Here is a 17039-nt window from a genome sequence, read left to right as displayed (position 1 = left end):
GAGGACAGACAAGCTACTCCTGAGGGCAGTTCCCTCTTCCTTTCTTGCCTCCTTTTCCCCTCACCCCAGCATTTGACTCTATAGTTGAGGGTGTTTACAACATATTCTTTTATGATATCCTCAAGCTGATTTATCATATACATTCTCTGAGAGAAGACAACAGAACTGAAAGTACTTAGAAATGTAGATTTTTTGACCTTAAGTGCTTTAGATCAGCTCTTTTCAATAGACTTAACTGAAAATGTTTACTTTAACTTGCTGCATTGCATTTTATTTACTGATTGGTGGGACAAAAACAGTGCCGGTGATTTATATGTTAATTATTAAAACTATAGAGTCTCAGGGCCTTTGTGCTCTGCACTCCCACAAGCGTGGGGACTTTTAGCTGTTCTATTTTTTTATTTTGTTTTTCCCCACTGCTGCATCCCCAGCAACCAGAACAGTGCTTGGCACAGAGTAGAAATTCAATAAACGTCTTTTGGACAAATGCATGAAGAGGCAACACAACCACGAACAAATCTCCAAACCATCTTTATTAAAAACTATCAGTACAGTATAAAAATAGCTTTAATTATATAGAATATAGAAATATAGCGATACAAATTAAATTACTTTCACACAGTTTAGTGTATAGACTAAAGTTTTAATAACATTTAACAATATTTTTAAAAATAACCAAAGTATAAATCCTTGTTCTTCAAAGTGTTTAATGCTGAACACTTTTCCTCAGCTTCTTTCCAATATCCTGTACAGTAGCAGGATTAAAGCTGATTTAGCTGACTCCTTGGTTTTCAACCAATGGGTATTTGGTAATACTAGTAGCAGCAGCTAACGCTTTTATAGCACATAACATGTGCCAGGCACTATTTAGAGGGAACTCACGCACACAACAAATAATTATTCACAATATTTTCAAGAATGTTCAGAGCAGACAAACCTACTCAATTGGTTTCATAGGCATTTTCCATTTGTATTAGAAATACGAAAAAGCAGGCACTGGAAATATACTATCTTGCCTGTATGCATCATCATCAACAGTCCCTTGGCACAAATAAAAAAAACTCTCCCTTGCTAAGTACAGTTCTCTAACCCCACAAAAATAAACCAATGACAGTTAGAAGAGGAGGAGGAGGGAGGAAAAGGAGGAGACTCAAAAAGGGAATTTTGGGGGACTAAAAATACAGGGCGGGGCAAAAGTAGGTTTACAGTTGTGAGTAACAAAATACAACTTATTCTTACATTATTATTTGTTGATTATTATATTATTTTCCATATGAACAGTTGTTCATACGGAAATAATACAATATATACAACATATTACATATCATGGTGATAAGACAGTACGTGGTATTTTTTTTAAATGGTAGTTATATAATGTTTTGCATTAATAGCCTTGATGAAAGGGACCATTTGCAGGATGCTAACAAAATCCAACTTCAGAATGTTTCTGTACCCGCTAAAGAGCATACACCTCTGTGGTATATGCACCGTCACTTTGGCCACTTTGTTGAATAAAGTGGTGGTAGACAGGCATTTATTACACAGTAACCAGACTGATCTACTTTCAGATGTGACTATGAACACATTTGGGAAATAGTCTGCTAAGTTTACTTGCAATGTTTACTTAAAACCAAGATGATGTTGGGGAGAGGAGTTTTCAGGAACTACTATAAAGGACACATGGACAAAACCAAGGGGGAGGGTGGAGGCAGGGGAGGGAGGTGGGTTTGGCTGGGGTGAGGTGGAGGGGTGGGGAGAAAATGCAGACAACTGTAATTGAACAGCGATAAAAAAAAAAGATTGATACCAACAACAACAAAAAACCCTCACAACACTGCAGTCTCTACAACATGGACATTACAGTATACATCTATAGTATAGCAAATGATTTCCCCTAATTAACATCAGTAGTTTATTTTGTCTCTTTATTTCAGTTATTTAGCGGTGGTCAATATGATTCTTTGACACCAGAAAAGCTGTTCAACAGACTAAAATTTCATTAAATGAATCACACACAAAAAAAGTCCTTTATGATGGCTTTGTCTGTTTGAAAATCTCAGGTGATCAGTAGCTGCATTTATTAATAATTCTTAATATTAAATTAGGTCATGGTGTTTTGGGGGAAAATATCAAGGAATGTAAGGCATTTAATTAATACTTTTAAACCCAAAGTGCCTTCATACCCTTGACCCCTTAATGTCCTGACCTCAGAGAGGTACAAAGACTTGCTCACGGGCACGGTGTTACACAGTCCCAGGAACTGGTCGTGCTCCCCAATTTCATGATTCTTTCACCAGATTCAATATAAGCCGTGAGATAAATACACAATGAATTGAGTATTTTTCCAAGATAAATACTTCCTATATTAATTTTATATAAAACACAATATTATTTCAAAGTAATCAATAAATTAATGTTATATACCAAAATGGAAATAAGTTAATAATTCCTTCTTCATATTTTGATCATGAATCTTTTTTCAAAAGTCTCACAATACTACATAAGATCTAGTGCATAAAATCCAACAGCAAATACTCTTGATATTTAGCAATACTATGTTTAATAGTGAACGGTGAGAAGAATTTAACCCTTATCTTCTGTGTGTGGATTTCCGCAACCCTGACAATGCCCAGGGCTCCCCGCACAGTGTTGCTGTGCGGCAAGAAAACACAGTTATAAGGTCAACCCGAAGAACAACTTAAAGGCCATTTCAATGGCAATTTCTGTGACTGAGTCATGGAAACAGATGTAAAGTTCTTGAACTTTGGGGTGAAGAAAGAGTCTCCTGCAGAGAAAAACACTTATTTTAGAAAGTCAAAAAACAAAGGAAAAAAATGTTCACTTTCAATTTATTTTATTTCTTTTTTGTTTCTGAAAGTATTGGTAACACATTAAAACACTAATTTAAATCTACAGTAGAGGGAAATGCAGCTAGATTTACTTTTGAATAAATAATGTGTGCTTAGGTCAATTATTTTTACTCTTCCAGCATGTAAAAAGCCTATTTTACTAATATGTATTACCATATCCCTCAGTTTTTAATTATTAAATTTAGTCATTATCATTACAATAAAGCCACTGGTGGAACCGCCATGTTCAGCACAACAGTTATTAACATTGTCATTTACTTTCTAAAGTTTCATTATTATTCAAACATTTTATATATAAGCTTGTTTTACAGATAGTGTTGAATTGGGATTAACAATGGAACTTTACTTGGTTTTCTTAAAGAGTTAAAATCTAAAATTAATACTACTGTGTACAAACCAAACTATTTAAATCAGGGGTAGTTCTGCCTGACTTCCCTAAATGTTTCTGTCCTATATAGACCTGCATCATCAGAATTCCACACCTCTTGATTTTTTCTGTTCCAGTTGCTGTGAATGCAATTAAGCCTCCTCTACATTCCCCCCTGTGTGCCTAACTGTTTCTATCTCTGTTCTCTCGTGAATCCATCCACACCATTCCATTTGCTGCTCCCAAATCCATTGTCCAGTAGTACAGCTCTGATCACGATGCACAGAACTGAACCTATGCTGATGCTCCCAAGCTTGGTTGGTTACACATCAGAATCACAAGGGAGCTTACTGGGGTGAAGTGTGGGTATCTCTAATTTTAACACGTGATTCAAGTCTGTGTGTCTACCTACCTACCTAACTATACACCTAGCTATATAGGTATATATCTATATCCATATAACGCATCCATAAATATATAGATATCTGAGCATAGTTCATCTTCCTTTTGTGAGATGTAAGGCCGTTAGATACAAGAAGTGTGACTTTACCTTTCTGTTTGCCATACCACCCACCTACCGCCACAGTTTGCCAGGCACGGCCCCATTTACTAAATTGTTTTATGTTTATCCATATATGTGCTAGGTGCCAGTGGCATCCAAGGCAGACCTCATAAAGCTGACATTCTGGTGAGGGGGAGAAAGACCACAAATAAACAAGAAAATAAATAATAAAGGGGTTATATAATAGAGCATCACTGAGTAGCTCTTTTACTACAGGGAAGAGAGTATAGATCTTCTCTTTGAGGAGGAGACTTGTTAGCACTGGTGTGAATATCAAGGAGCCACATGCAAAGGTTAAGGGGCAGAACATCCCATACACGACAAATAGCAGGAATGAGATTCGATTATGCCTGTGTGCTGTGCATATGGGGTGGGGGAGGAGAATGGCTGGCGGCGGAAACAGAGAGGTGTGCAGGAGCCAGGTCAGGCAGGGTCTTGTAGTTGGTGGGGTATGAGGGGAGGGAGAGCAAAGGGAAGAGGGAAAGAAAGAAGGAACTAGGGACAGAAGGAAGAAAATAATAGTAAAATTGTGAAATCATTTTTTTTAGATTATTACTAATATAATTTTGTAACTGTTAACTTTTTGTCTTTAGTAGAAAAAGACTTGGGAGGAATTTAAAGGACATACTTGGCAAGTAAAATAAAATTTTAAAATATAGTCAAATATTATAGTTAGATTCATAATTACATGCCTACATCTTAAAACTTTCTCTCCTTTACCACTACTTTTCTTTCATTTTTCTAGCATTTCGCTTCCCTCCCAAATGCTTTCCCCACTCACCCTACCACCCAGTACGCCATAACCGGTGGTGCTTTCCTCTGATCAGCCCCGTTTTCAGGTGAGCACTCAAACAGCACCCCGTGTTCTTTCACAGGGTTTAGAGAAGAGACCGAGTCTGTAGAATCTGAATGATCTGCAACAGTTGGCGCTTTCTTTTTCTGTAAATTAATAGGTATTATTAATATTAACTGGTATTCGTAGTGTTACTCTGAAATGTCTGCACATATATATCTGAATTGGCTGATCCTAGTACTTCAGAGCCTGCAAAGACATTCTTCTCCTCACCTGCAGGAAAATTTCTCCTCTTCCTCACACTTACTTTAAATACTAGCTCCTAGGAGAGACTTGATGGAGCAAGTAACCCTTGACTCTCCAGGGAACATGTTGGTCATAGCTCTGTATCAGCATTTACATTGTATTATATTGGCAGTTTATAGGTCTTTCTTCCCCAGCACATGACAAAATTCTTTTTCAGGGCAGAGACAATATACTACTCATCTTTGTATTTTTTAAAAGTGCCTGGTACATAGTAGGTGCTTAATGAATAGATTACTAAATAGATCATTTTTATAAATGCTTAAAACACATTAAACTTATAGCAGTACACTCTCTAAATTGCCCATTGATTAAATCATTAGCAAAACAATGACTTATGTGGAACATAAAGACTTTTTGTGAGGCTCAAGCCAAAACAGTGGAGTGCTCCTCAGTTCTTTTTTCTCTCAAAACCCTGATCTAACCCTGATCTAACCCAATGACAAACCCTTTGGGCTCACCCTCCGGAATGCATCCAGAGTTCAGAAGCCACTATGTTCCTTGCTTTGAGAATTTCCATAGCTCCTAACTGGTCCCTGCCTCCACCCTGGCTACCCTACAGCACCTTTTCTCCCACAGCAGCCTGAGTGATCCTTTCAGAATCAGGGATCATGTCCCTGCTCTGCTCACAACTGTCCCATCTCCCTCAGAACAAAGCCCGAAGTCCTTACATCTGTCAGGCCACACGTGATCTGGCCTTGCGGCCTTGGCCGTCTCAATGCCCACCACTCTTCTGCCCATACAGCTGCTCCGGTGCTCGAGGCCACTCTGACCTCTGTGGCTTTGCACCTGCTGTTCCCTCTTGTCTGGAAGCTCTGCCGCCGGATTCCCACTTGGCTTGCTCTCTCACTTCATTCAGCTCTCTGTTCACATATTACTTGACATGATTAGAGGGATCTTTCGAAATAGTAACACTCATCTCTCATCCTCCCCGTTTTATTATTCATTTTGAAACTTACCCTACCTGACATATTTCACTACTTGTTAATTCGTTAGTGGCCCCTATTAGAATATAGGCTTCATGAGGAAAGGGACTTTGTTTTGTTCACTGCTGTATTGCCAGTACCTAGAATAGGGTCTGGTGAATAGTGGGTACCCCAATATTTAAATAATATGGGGAAGGCTAATTTATATTACTAAATATTATTGAATAAGCAAATGAGATGGTCCCTTACAGAATCTATCAGTTGCGTTAAATAGGAAAGGAGGAACATAGAATGCAAAATGCATAGGGATATATGGTTAAACATAACATTTTGCTGAATACCAATTTCTGTTAGCTTGAAGAAGAAATCCTATACGACACAGACTTTTACTGATGAATGAGCCCTAAGAAATTATATAATTCAGTCTACTCACTTTATAGCTGAGGAAATAGGAAGAGGCAAGGCTTAGCCCGGGATTCCTATTCCTAGCCCAATGTTCTTCCACCTTTAAACCCAATTTCTTCACAAATTTAGACCCTGAATACACACACTGCTATATACATTATAATCATCTTCAAAGAGTTTTTTTGGGGGGTGGGTCTGTGATGAGTGACCAATCACAACTAAACTTCTACAAGTTTATCTTTTTCTAGAAATTAATACTTATCTTTAATTAATACACATTACTACTTATCCAGAAGGTACAATATTAAATGCAATTTCATTCTGGATGGAAAAGCAAGCAAGCAACCAATCAACCAAGTGGCTAAAACATTTGCAACAGTATTGTGTCTACTGTTGGACCTTATCCCATTATGTTCCAAAATACCTTATACTGCTGGTTGAATATTTAAGGAATTATCAGCATTACTGACTGGTAGATATTACTGTCCCAGTAATGGCTGAGTCACAGATATAAAACACGGGAGCCTAGTTTACATTCTAAGCTATAACATGCTACTTTGCCGTATAAAAGCACAGGTCCACCATTTCCTGAAACGGTAACCTAAGACATCAAACTCAGCATTATAGAACAGATCTTTGAAGTTAAGGACTCTGAGTATAATAATCCTTATGCTATCAAGTGAGATTGGGTGACTTAACAAAAATGTAAATGAAAACGGTCATTACTGGACACACTGGTTAAAGAAACGGCTTTTAGAGAGAGTATCTGGAGATCTGGAAATGAAACCAGCAGAAATCTATATTTAGAACAGTGCCCTACCTCTTCCATCAAGGTCTGCTGGAAAACTGCACGAATGGAGAGACAACACTGATGGAAATTCTTTATTAGCTCAGGGTGGATAGAGCCGCCCAGCCGGGCCACGTCTTCGTAGGTAGGAGTAATAAAGATCCCTTGCACTGTTTCTAAGGCAACATAGTGGAAAAGTGTGTTCTCTGGACCAGATGTCAATCTTGAAGAAAAAGTAAAAGAAAAAAGATATTGAAGTAAACTTAGAAATATTGCTCCATTTTGAACTGTGAAGACTCCTAATGAGTTTTTTTTAATCTACAATATAGTATTGGGAGGATAATTAGGCAAAGGAAACAAAGCCAAACATTGAATTCCCTCTTCCTCCTTAACCGAAGTACAGGCTAGGGTTATTATCAATTCCCTTAATGGAGGCAAGCATTGCGTATTATGCAAGGATAAATAAACACCAATTCATTTGCAAGTAACTTAATCATCCCTTTGCAAAACAATCCAAATTGGCCAATCTCCTCTTTTTCCACTGTTGGTAATGAAGAACTCAGCCCATGCCTGGCCCAGATCTCTGCAAGTTAGAAACATGCTACCAGTTGAAGGTAGATCACACATATATAAAAAAATCTTCCAATAAACGAAACACATTTAAGTTCGTAGCATTAAAGCCTTATACCATGACAGTTCAATTGACAGTCCTGAAGAAAAATACAATTATTACCAACTGCAGGGCTTGGTGGACATTCTCAAATACCATGGCAATTGCTTCCGTCTATTTCTCATTATTGCAGTCTGCTTTTTTCTGTGTTCTCTTACTATTTTCATTTCTCCGTTCTTCTCCTCCATCCTTTCTCCCCCTGGTTAGGCCTCAGACAGACCAGCAGAACTTACACATACTGCTTGTTTCTACCATTAGTGAGCAGAGCCCAGGAACAACAAAATAACCGTAATATGCTGAATGCCCTCTGTGTGTGAGGATAGTACTTTAAAATATTTTGATCTTAACTCTCATACTGACCCTGCAGGTTATTAAACAGTAGCATCCTCGTTTTAACCATGCCATCCCTTAGCTAAGCGGCAGAGCTCAGCTGACTCTGAAACTTGCTCTGCTGTACCTCGCTTTTTTCTCTTCACTGCTGACTTCTGATTGGCAGTCTTTAAATATATCAACAGCAATTCCCCATCGGCATCTCAGATACTCCAGCTGTCCTGTTCTGATTCTAACGTCTATAGCAAAAAATTCCTTCAGTTGATTATTTTTTCGGCCCTGAGCACATAGGCCAGGAAGAGGCCTATTTCAGCTCTGAGCCTGGATCCTGCCCTGGTCGTCCCTGCTGGGCACCGGGAGCGAGCACTCCTGGATCAGGGGTGTCCTTATCTGGGCAGCTCACCATGGGAGCCCCATCGGAGAATAGTAAACTCTACTTTAAAAATTAGACACGCAAAGGGGAGGTTACCTGTGGGGGAGAGATAAAGGGCGGTTTTCACATTTGAACTATTATTTTGTGCTTTTTATCTCTTACAATATATTTCCTATATGTGTAACGAAGAACATCAGAGAAATAGCACAGATATTACCTTTGATATGCAAGGAACATTGTCATTACAATTGTTGAATAAAATCTCTATACGTTATGAACTTGTACTTTCTCATTGTAAAATTTCCTTGAAGGCAGAGTTTAAGTGGAAAAGAATATTATAAGGAAGTTCCTTACTTCATTGTGTTATATATTTCCAATTCTTTTTCTGAAAGGTCCTTTTTCAAGTTCCCCAAATGAAATGGATTTAGAAGAGCAGACTTCTTTTTAATGACCTGAAAAATATAATTAAGTAGGTCAGTTTATATCTAAGAATGAAGTCAAATAGCAGACATGATGTAAAAACTAAATATCCTTCTAAGAGAACTATTCGCTATTTTGCAATGTTACCTTTAATATTTTCAATGCTAACTTGTGTCTCTTGAGTTATCTTTGCTACCAGGGACTCCGGGGCCATGTCATAGGAGGACATGAACATTCTCCCTGAAAACTTCCCACCAGGGCCACTCTGGAGCGTTTACCAAGTTTTGTTATAATTTGTGTATGTGCGTACATGTGTCCCTCTCCAGACCTCACTCCTCAAAGGCAGGGGCTGTACCTTAGTCATCACTGATCTCTTTTGTGTCACAAAGCCCTGGGCACACAGTAGGTGTTCAATCAACACTCATTGAAAAGCTAAAGCTCAGAGATTAATTTGATTTTTCTTAGGAGTTGTTCATGGCTCCTTAATACTTTCCAAATACTCTTAAACTCTACTTCCTACCCACTTCACAGACTGGGATACGAAGTACAGTACCAGTGCGAGCGCTTCCTAAATACATCCACTTCAGAGTCTATTGTTTGGAACTGGGAGATCAAGTCTATAGTTGGTTATGCCCTGACACTCAGAATCTCCTGTCCATTCCTGCCCTTTCTCAGACCCCCCTTCTTCACGCTTTGTCACCTCCACCCACCCAAACGACGACTTTCAAAAATGTTTCGAAAATGCAACATTACTAGAGTAGGTAGAGATCACCTCTTGGGGTGATTACTTTGATAATCATTTGGATATAGTAGGGTGCTTTCATGGGGAAAAAAACACACACAGGAAATGATAGATAAGCAGTCTGAAAAGTGAACACCGTCTCCCCTTAACAGTCACATTTTCAATTCTTGTGTATGGAGATCCGATCTTCAGAGGTGCAGATTAAAAAAAATCTATAAAAAAATAGAACAAGAAACTCACATATATTTTAAGTTACTGATTCTGTTTTTGTTTCTGCTGAACCTTTTATTGGCTATGTAGTCAGATCACTAAATGCCCACTACTGGGCTGTTCCCTGTTCCCTGTTAACACTGCAAACAGAGAAGAAAGAGATGAACAGAGAAGGCAGGATTAAAGAGTTTCCCTACTTGCAAGTAGTGTCAAAGCAGATGTCCTAGATATTACTTGTTATTTCTTCCTCTTTTGGGTTCTAAACCACTGGTTTTCCAACAGTGATTAAAACCACCACCAGTTCAAATGAAGAATGATCTGCCATTAAAAATCCTATTGGAATGATAAAATAAGGACTGGAAAGACAGCTCAGCTCCCAGAATGTACATACTTGAATGCACACACACCTTAAGCAAGGCCCCACTTTCTTCCGAGCCATCAGCTTCTCTTTGCTTCCGTTCTGTATCTGGTGTAGTGTGGGGGCTCAGGCCACCGCCTTCTCCACCTTCACAACCATTGTCAGATCCTCCACTGCTTCGGGAAGGACTGGGCTTACGTGTCTTTAAGGAATAGTCACCAAAAAGAGTTCTTCTGCATGTTGGAGAGGTCGCTACTTTGGAAGTACCTTGTAGCTTACTGAGGATAGGTGAGGTTGTCAAACAATCTAATTTTTCATGTGATCCAGCAAGGAACCAGTCAGCACAAGACAAGCAGGGACTTGGAGAAGATTCCAGCTGTTCATTTATGCGGCAGTCCACTCCTTGCAGCTGGTGAAGAGTTGTTTTGACCTGATCCACGTATATACAATCTGGTCCAGGATTCCCAACAGCTTTGGATGCACAGCCTCCAGCTTCTAATAGTACACACAACATAAAATGCCTCTATAAGAAGAAAAAGTCATTAGGACAGATTTAGCTACATGAAGATATTTAATGCAATATGCACGTATCGATGTACGAATACTGAAGACTTAATGGGCATATGGCGTAACCATGTAAAAATTATTATAAAACTCCCTCCCATTCCTTCTTAGTAATTCTCAGTGCTTCTTGATCACCCCGGAGAACAAATCTCATATTGCCTTATCCTGATGTGCTATCAGTCACTACTTACAGCACATGGAATTCCCTAAGGTAGTTTTCAAAGAGCCTCAATTACTAGAAGTCCTTTCATTTATAATCACATACTTACTCTGATTCTATATTTTTTGTATGTTTCCCTCTATTTCCCAAAACATACCAGGGGATAAAACCACTACAGAAATGGGAGCAAACGACTTAAGAACCTGCTAAAAATCTTATCCTGGGTTTCATTACTGTTTCTCCATGAATATTAGATAAATGCTAAAGAAAAGAAATAAGGGGCATGTAATATTTCTTGAATACTGATATCTGACATGCTCATAATTTTAAATCATCCTATTTGTGTATTTAGCTAGTATAAGACAAAAAAAAAAAAAGAACAAGAAAGAAACCAAGGTAAACTCACCCAGCCAACAATTAGCAAAAAATATCTCCCTTCAGGTTCCTGGAAGGCTTCAGTGTCTGCATCTGGAGAAGGTTGGAGGTGACATCTAGGAAACACTTCTCTCCATATCACCAACTGACCGATTCTTTGTTTTGCTGCTAACGGCAGCAGGCCATAGTGACGACAGTATACAGCAATATCGATAAGATCATCCTTAGGCAAATGGCTACATATCAAATAGCCCTTGAATGTAACCACAAAGACCACAAGTCAACCAGTGGCATCGAGCAATAATCCCATAATATATTTTTCAGATTCTGTAGGTACTTCTTCAGTTAGCTTAAAATATTCCAGTTTCAAATGGAATAAAGACATAATAAAAATAATTATTTCCCCGTGAGGTCAACTAGAGATCAAATATTTATGATAACGTAAGTCTACAATAGGTAAGCGGCAGCACCAAGCAAGATCATCTCTGAGTAGTGTCAAGCCTCAGTGTTTGGCAAAATTGGAACAGAACTGAATTCTGAGGATGGAAAGTGGAGAATCAAGAGCTGAAAAATTAAAATACCTAAATTCATTTGATGCTTAACTTGCTTTACTTGGAAGTCAACTACTTAATGTTAAAAGATTTATTAAAAAGATGCATGGTTATGTCTGAAGACAAGAAACCAGCATCCTACTGCAAAAGGAAATTCGGAAAGCACTCTCTCCTCTCTCACACACTTGGTTCTTTGAGTATAGTTTCTCCTTTACAAATTTTCAAATGCTTTAGAACACAATGAAACCAGAAATGTTCACTGTACTTGTAAATATGTAGCTACAAGTTTTAAGATGTTAATTTTAGGGTACCTACATTCAGAAGAAAAGAATAGATGTATTTTTCATGTTGTAAAAGCTGGAGAAAATTTAGGTCTGTTCATATAGCAGTTTGACATTCATAAAAGACTCAAGCTTCAACTTACCTTGTAAAACAGAGAAGACCCTAAAATCGTATACAGCCGCCTCATGTCGTGGTAATCCTCAGACTGGGGAAAAAACCACAGTGGATTTAAAAATCCCAGTCCAGCAACAACAGTTGAAATGGCAATTATATTCTTTAGTAACTGAACTTTTCATAGTACCTTTATTAGCAATCAATATTCTACAATATTAGAGTGAAAGATAATATACAAAATAAGTACTTTGAGAGCAGTCTTATTTTTGATTCTTATAGGAAAGTGTTGATTAGAGACATGTAAGAATAAACATAAGATCTGTTACACCAAGAGGGATTACCATTAAAAAAATGTATCAAGACAAAGAGCTTCTACACTATATATCGTTTAGAGTACCTAATACTACCATATACTACTTTTATAGTATAAATTTAGTATAGTAGAAATTGGCACAACCTATTTGGAGACCACTGAGTACTATGCAAAATTTTTTTAAAAAATATATACACTCTGCATTTTCTCCCCTTCCCTCTACCCCAGAAAATGCAGACAATTGTAATTGAATAAAAATAAATAAATAAATTTTTAAAAAAGTAAAAAAATATGTATATACACACTCTTTAATTATATAACAATTATTTAATTATGTGTAATATGCAAAATTAAAGATAAAGTGAGTTTCAACAATGGAGAATGGTTAACGAAATTAGGTATGTTCGTAACAGAGAATATCATACCTTTGTTGAGAACTAAGGCTGATCTATACGAGCAGGTACGAACTGTTTTAGGATATACTGTTCACAAAGAGTCAGGCTGCAGAACAAAACGTCACTGTGGCGCAGTTTTCCTTAGAAACAGCAGCCCTGACGACACACATGTATGTGTATGTACGTGCGTGCAGGCTTGTGTGTGCGCATGTGTATAGAGGAAGGTCAGGAAGAATATGCTCCAAACTGAAAGAGCAGCTACAAGTGGGGATGGAACTGGGGAGAAGGATGAAGAGGCAGGACATCTGCTTTTAATAACCAGGTTTGCAATTTTATCCAATATGTATGCATTAATTTTATAATGAAAAAAACCAGTAAAACCTAAAGAAAACTAAAAACTGGAAATGATCTAAATACCCTCCAGTTGGGGAATGGATAAGCACTATGATACGTTCACACAGTGGAATACTGCTCAGGTTGAACTACTGATACGCTCAATGATGTGAGTGAATCTCAAATGCATTATGCTAAATGAAAGAAGTCAGACCCTCCAAATGTTTGATTCTTCTTTCTAATTTACCAGTTTTCACAATAAGGATTTGGCTCCCTAGCATCTTCTCAAGTTGACCGAGAAATTTAGTTTTTCTTTCGTATCATTATGAACGCATGGACTTAAATATACCTGATATGTTTCAAGTTCTTGCAGCTATTACCCTTGCAGACGCTCAAGTGGGAAACTCTTTAAGCAGTCTCCTGATTACATGAGTCCTACATTAACTCTAACAATTTTTGAAAGGTTCCTTGATTCCTGTTATAACAAGATTTTGCCAGGCTTATCATGTGTATTTTCAGGCCCAAATCTGGATTCAGCCATTTCTCTTAAAAGTCTTGGTTCCTTTTGGCAAGAAATATTATTGATGCACCACAGCCTGGGTGCTAGTGGTGCTCATGAGTGCTGGGGATGGTCACAGTGTCTGGGTTTTTCATCGGGCAGAGCTAGGAAATACATTTTTTAAAATACTAACAACTGGTGAGGATGTGAAGAAAAGGGAACCTTTGCACTGTTGGTGGGAGTGCAGACTGGTGCAGCCACTGTGGAAAGCAGTATGGAGATACCTCAAAAAATTAAAAATGGATTCGCCTTTCAACCCAAAGATCCCACTTCTGGGAATATATCCAAAGGAACCTAAAACACTAATTTGAAAGCACATAAGCACCCCTATGTCCATTGCAGCATTACTTACAACCACCAAGACATGGAAGCAGCCCAAGTGTCCATCACCAGATGAGTGGATAAAACTACTATGGGACATTTACACAAAGGAATTCTACTTGGCCATAAATAATAAGAAAATTTTACCCTTTGCAACATATGGATGGACCTGGAGAACAGTATGCTAAGTGAAAAAAGCCAGTCAGAGAAAGACAAATACCATATGATTTCACTCACATGTGGAACAAACTGAACACATCTAATGAACAAACTGAACTAACAAGCAAAACAGAGACAGACTCATAGATGGAGAACAGATGACAGCTGGTGAGGGGGTGGAGGGTAGGCGCTGGAGGGATGGAGCAAAAAGGAAAAAGGACTCATGGATGTGGACAACAGTGTGGTGATTGCTGGGGGGAAGGGGAACATAAGGAAACTAAATGGTAAGGGGAAAATATATGATAAAGATTATATATTTAAAAAAACAAAAGAAATCAAAAACCATATCAATACTTTCCATTTAAATTCAGATCTACAGGGTTTTTAATTGATTTAAGTAACATTACATGTATGTCCTGTCTTACAAAGCCCAGTTCTTAATGATACCAATGTAATTAATCATTACATATACATTACATAACAATTATTTTTAACTGAGTAGAACATCTTAAGGCAAGCAAAACAGATTTTGTCCTTGTCAAGATAGAGACCTAGTGTTTTGCATTTCAAGATTATTACATGCCCACTTGCAAAATATTTAGAATAATGATTGATTTGCAAATGAGAAATCAACATTGAGTCTTTCCTAAAATTCACTGCTTTTCTTACCAGTTCTGCAAAATCCGCAGCCTCCAAGTCATTCAATGCCGTGTCTAATTCCACCTATGAGGAATAAAAGAGTAACACAATCATTCACCTCATAGTTACTTTTTAATGATGGCCATACAAAAGTGTTTAATAATTACTTGAAGAGTTGAATAAGTATCTTTCTTCTTTGTATTATTTAACCACTGTCTCAAACAGAACATCTTATTTTTAAACTTTCCAATGCAAAAAAATTAATTTAACATATGGGCATTTTTTGATTAAATCACAATTCAAAATGAGCTTCACTCTGTATTCAATATAAAACAATTTATGAGATCAACAAATTGCTTATAGTTTTAAGTTAGAAAAATTTTAATGTATTGAAATTGTTAGAGGAAAGAAATCAATCATAATGTAGCTTATCTATTTTGAGTTTTTGCTTTTTTATTTCTACTATATTTCTCAACAGATAGATTCTTGGAAAATATCAATGTTCTTCCCTGTCTCTCTCCCATGTTTTGTATAAAAGGACTATTAATCTTTATTCGTGGATTAAAACATGAAGGCAAGTGTCCCCTGGAATCTGGCACAGCTTAACCACCCTACAGAGTTATTAGAAAAAGCTTTTGCTTAGGGCTTAGCTCTTGTTTCTATAGAAATTGCCTGAACTCCTTCATGCATTTTTTTTCTCCCTAAAGCATTCACAATTTAAAAACAATAACAGTGATCAGCAGTTTAATCTGTAATGCATATCCATCAATTAAAGACCACTGGTAATTAAGGTTTATAGCACATATGGTATTTGTGAAAAAGAGTCCTTTTTTTTTAATTTTTATTTTTTTTTAAGTCCAAGGCACTCTCCGCAGAACTGCTCCACAGACTGCGTCTGACTGAGATGACAAAGCTTTGGAAACGCCAGTCATGCCTTCCAATGCAGTTCACACGGCATGACTTATTACTCCTCTGTGACCTACATTGTTTTGCCTCCAGCAAATACTTCATGTTCTCCTTTTGGCAGCTATAGTTTCTCTTGAGAAAAACTACAGGACAAAAAGGAAGTCACCCACTTGAGAGTTTTGATTTCAGAAACATTACTGTTTAATGCGTTGCTATCCCTGCTACAGGACTCCATGGGCTGATACCACTGATAGCTGGAGGTTGCTATCATTGTTTCCTCATGTTCCTTATGACAAAAGGTAGAGAATCATTTCTCTTAATTATTCCAATGTAGCTTAGGAAAAATGAATTTTAAAAAAGAGAACATCTGACAAACAAACAAAATAAATTCTCAGACACCTGGGAAAGAAAACTGAAGACCTCATTGCATACTAAACTCAGAGCAAGTTTTATTCCAAGTTAAAATAACTTTCTACTTAAAATGTATCAGACACAAGTAACTTCATATATGTATGTTTTCACCTAGCTTTTTAAAAAATTCCTCATTCGAGGATATTGATTTTAGAGAGGGGGGAAGGGAGGGAAAGAGGGAGAGAAATATCAATGTGAGTGAAAGAAAGATCAGTGGGTCGCCTCTCACGCGTGTCACGACCAGCGACTGAACCTGCAGGCTGGGCCTGTGCCCTGACTGGGAATCAACCCCTCACCCTTTTGGTTTACAGGAGGACACTCCAACCAACTGAGCCACACCGGCCAGGGCTCAACTTGATTTTTTAAGCATAAAATTCCTTAATATTTCTCATTAGAAGATATATACTCACTAAACCCTATACTTTTAACACAGTAAGCAATTTCGAAGAGAAGAAAGTGTGCAACTTCTTTGAGGTTGCTGGTAAAACAAAAACAAAAACTTCAAGAGTTATTAGTTTTTAAAACCTTACATTCACCAGGGACCTTTAGATCACTTTATAGAAGGTATCTCTCTCTCTTTCCAGAAATTTTGTTCTTAATTTTCTTAACTAAACCACAAAATACAGAAAAAGTCTAAGCTATATCCTCCGTGTTTTCTGTGTATGAACTTTGCCTACCCACCTGACTTGTGAGCATCCAGGGGAGACTTTTCTGGATTCCCCAAAGCACAACACAGGTCTGAGAACCTGGCACAAGAACACTACTGATCTTCAGACGGTAGTGTTAGACTTGACAGGGGTCAAAGCGACTAAAGCTTTGGTGAGATAAACAACTGGTATGA

The 17039-nt window shown here is 37.7% G+C and overlaps 1 protein-coding gene across 2 annotated transcripts in view; it reads right to left on the bottom strand.

The window, feature by feature from the left end:
- Positions 1 to 543: 543 nt before the first annotated feature.
- Positions 544 to 17039, bottom strand: part of INTU (inturned planar cell polarity protein) — a 48268-nt gene continuing 31772 nt past the window's right edge. The window contains exons 9-16 of one of the 2 annotated variants that reach the window (XM_024569112.4): positions 14912 to 14965; positions 12191 to 12253; positions 11247 to 11468; positions 10166 to 10639; positions 8741 to 8838; positions 7047 to 7236; positions 4581 to 4738; positions 544 to 2785 (exon numbers count right to left, since the gene is read on the bottom strand). In XM_024569112.4, coding sequence (XP_024424880.2) covers positions 2674 to 2785; positions 4581 to 4738; positions 7047 to 7236; positions 8741 to 8838; positions 10166 to 10639; positions 11247 to 11468; positions 12191 to 12253; positions 14912 to 14965 — 1371 coding nt within the window. In that variant the 3' untranslated portion in view covers positions 544 to 2673. The remainder of the gene's footprint in view (positions 2786 to 4580; positions 4739 to 7046; positions 7237 to 8740; positions 8839 to 10165; positions 10640 to 11246; positions 11469 to 12190; positions 12254 to 14911; positions 14966 to 17039) is intronic. The other variant, XM_045202718.3, reaches the window with a different exon arrangement.

Source organism: Desmodus rotundus, chromosome 9 (assembly GCF_022682495.2).
Source record: "Desmodus rotundus isolate HL8 chromosome 9, HLdesRot8A.1, whole genome shotgun sequence".
NCBI lineage: Eukaryota > Metazoa > Chordata > Mammalia > Chiroptera > Phyllostomidae > Desmodus > Desmodus rotundus.
Note: the sequence above shows the minus strand (reverse complement) of the source record. Positions and strands in the feature narration are given on the sequence as shown.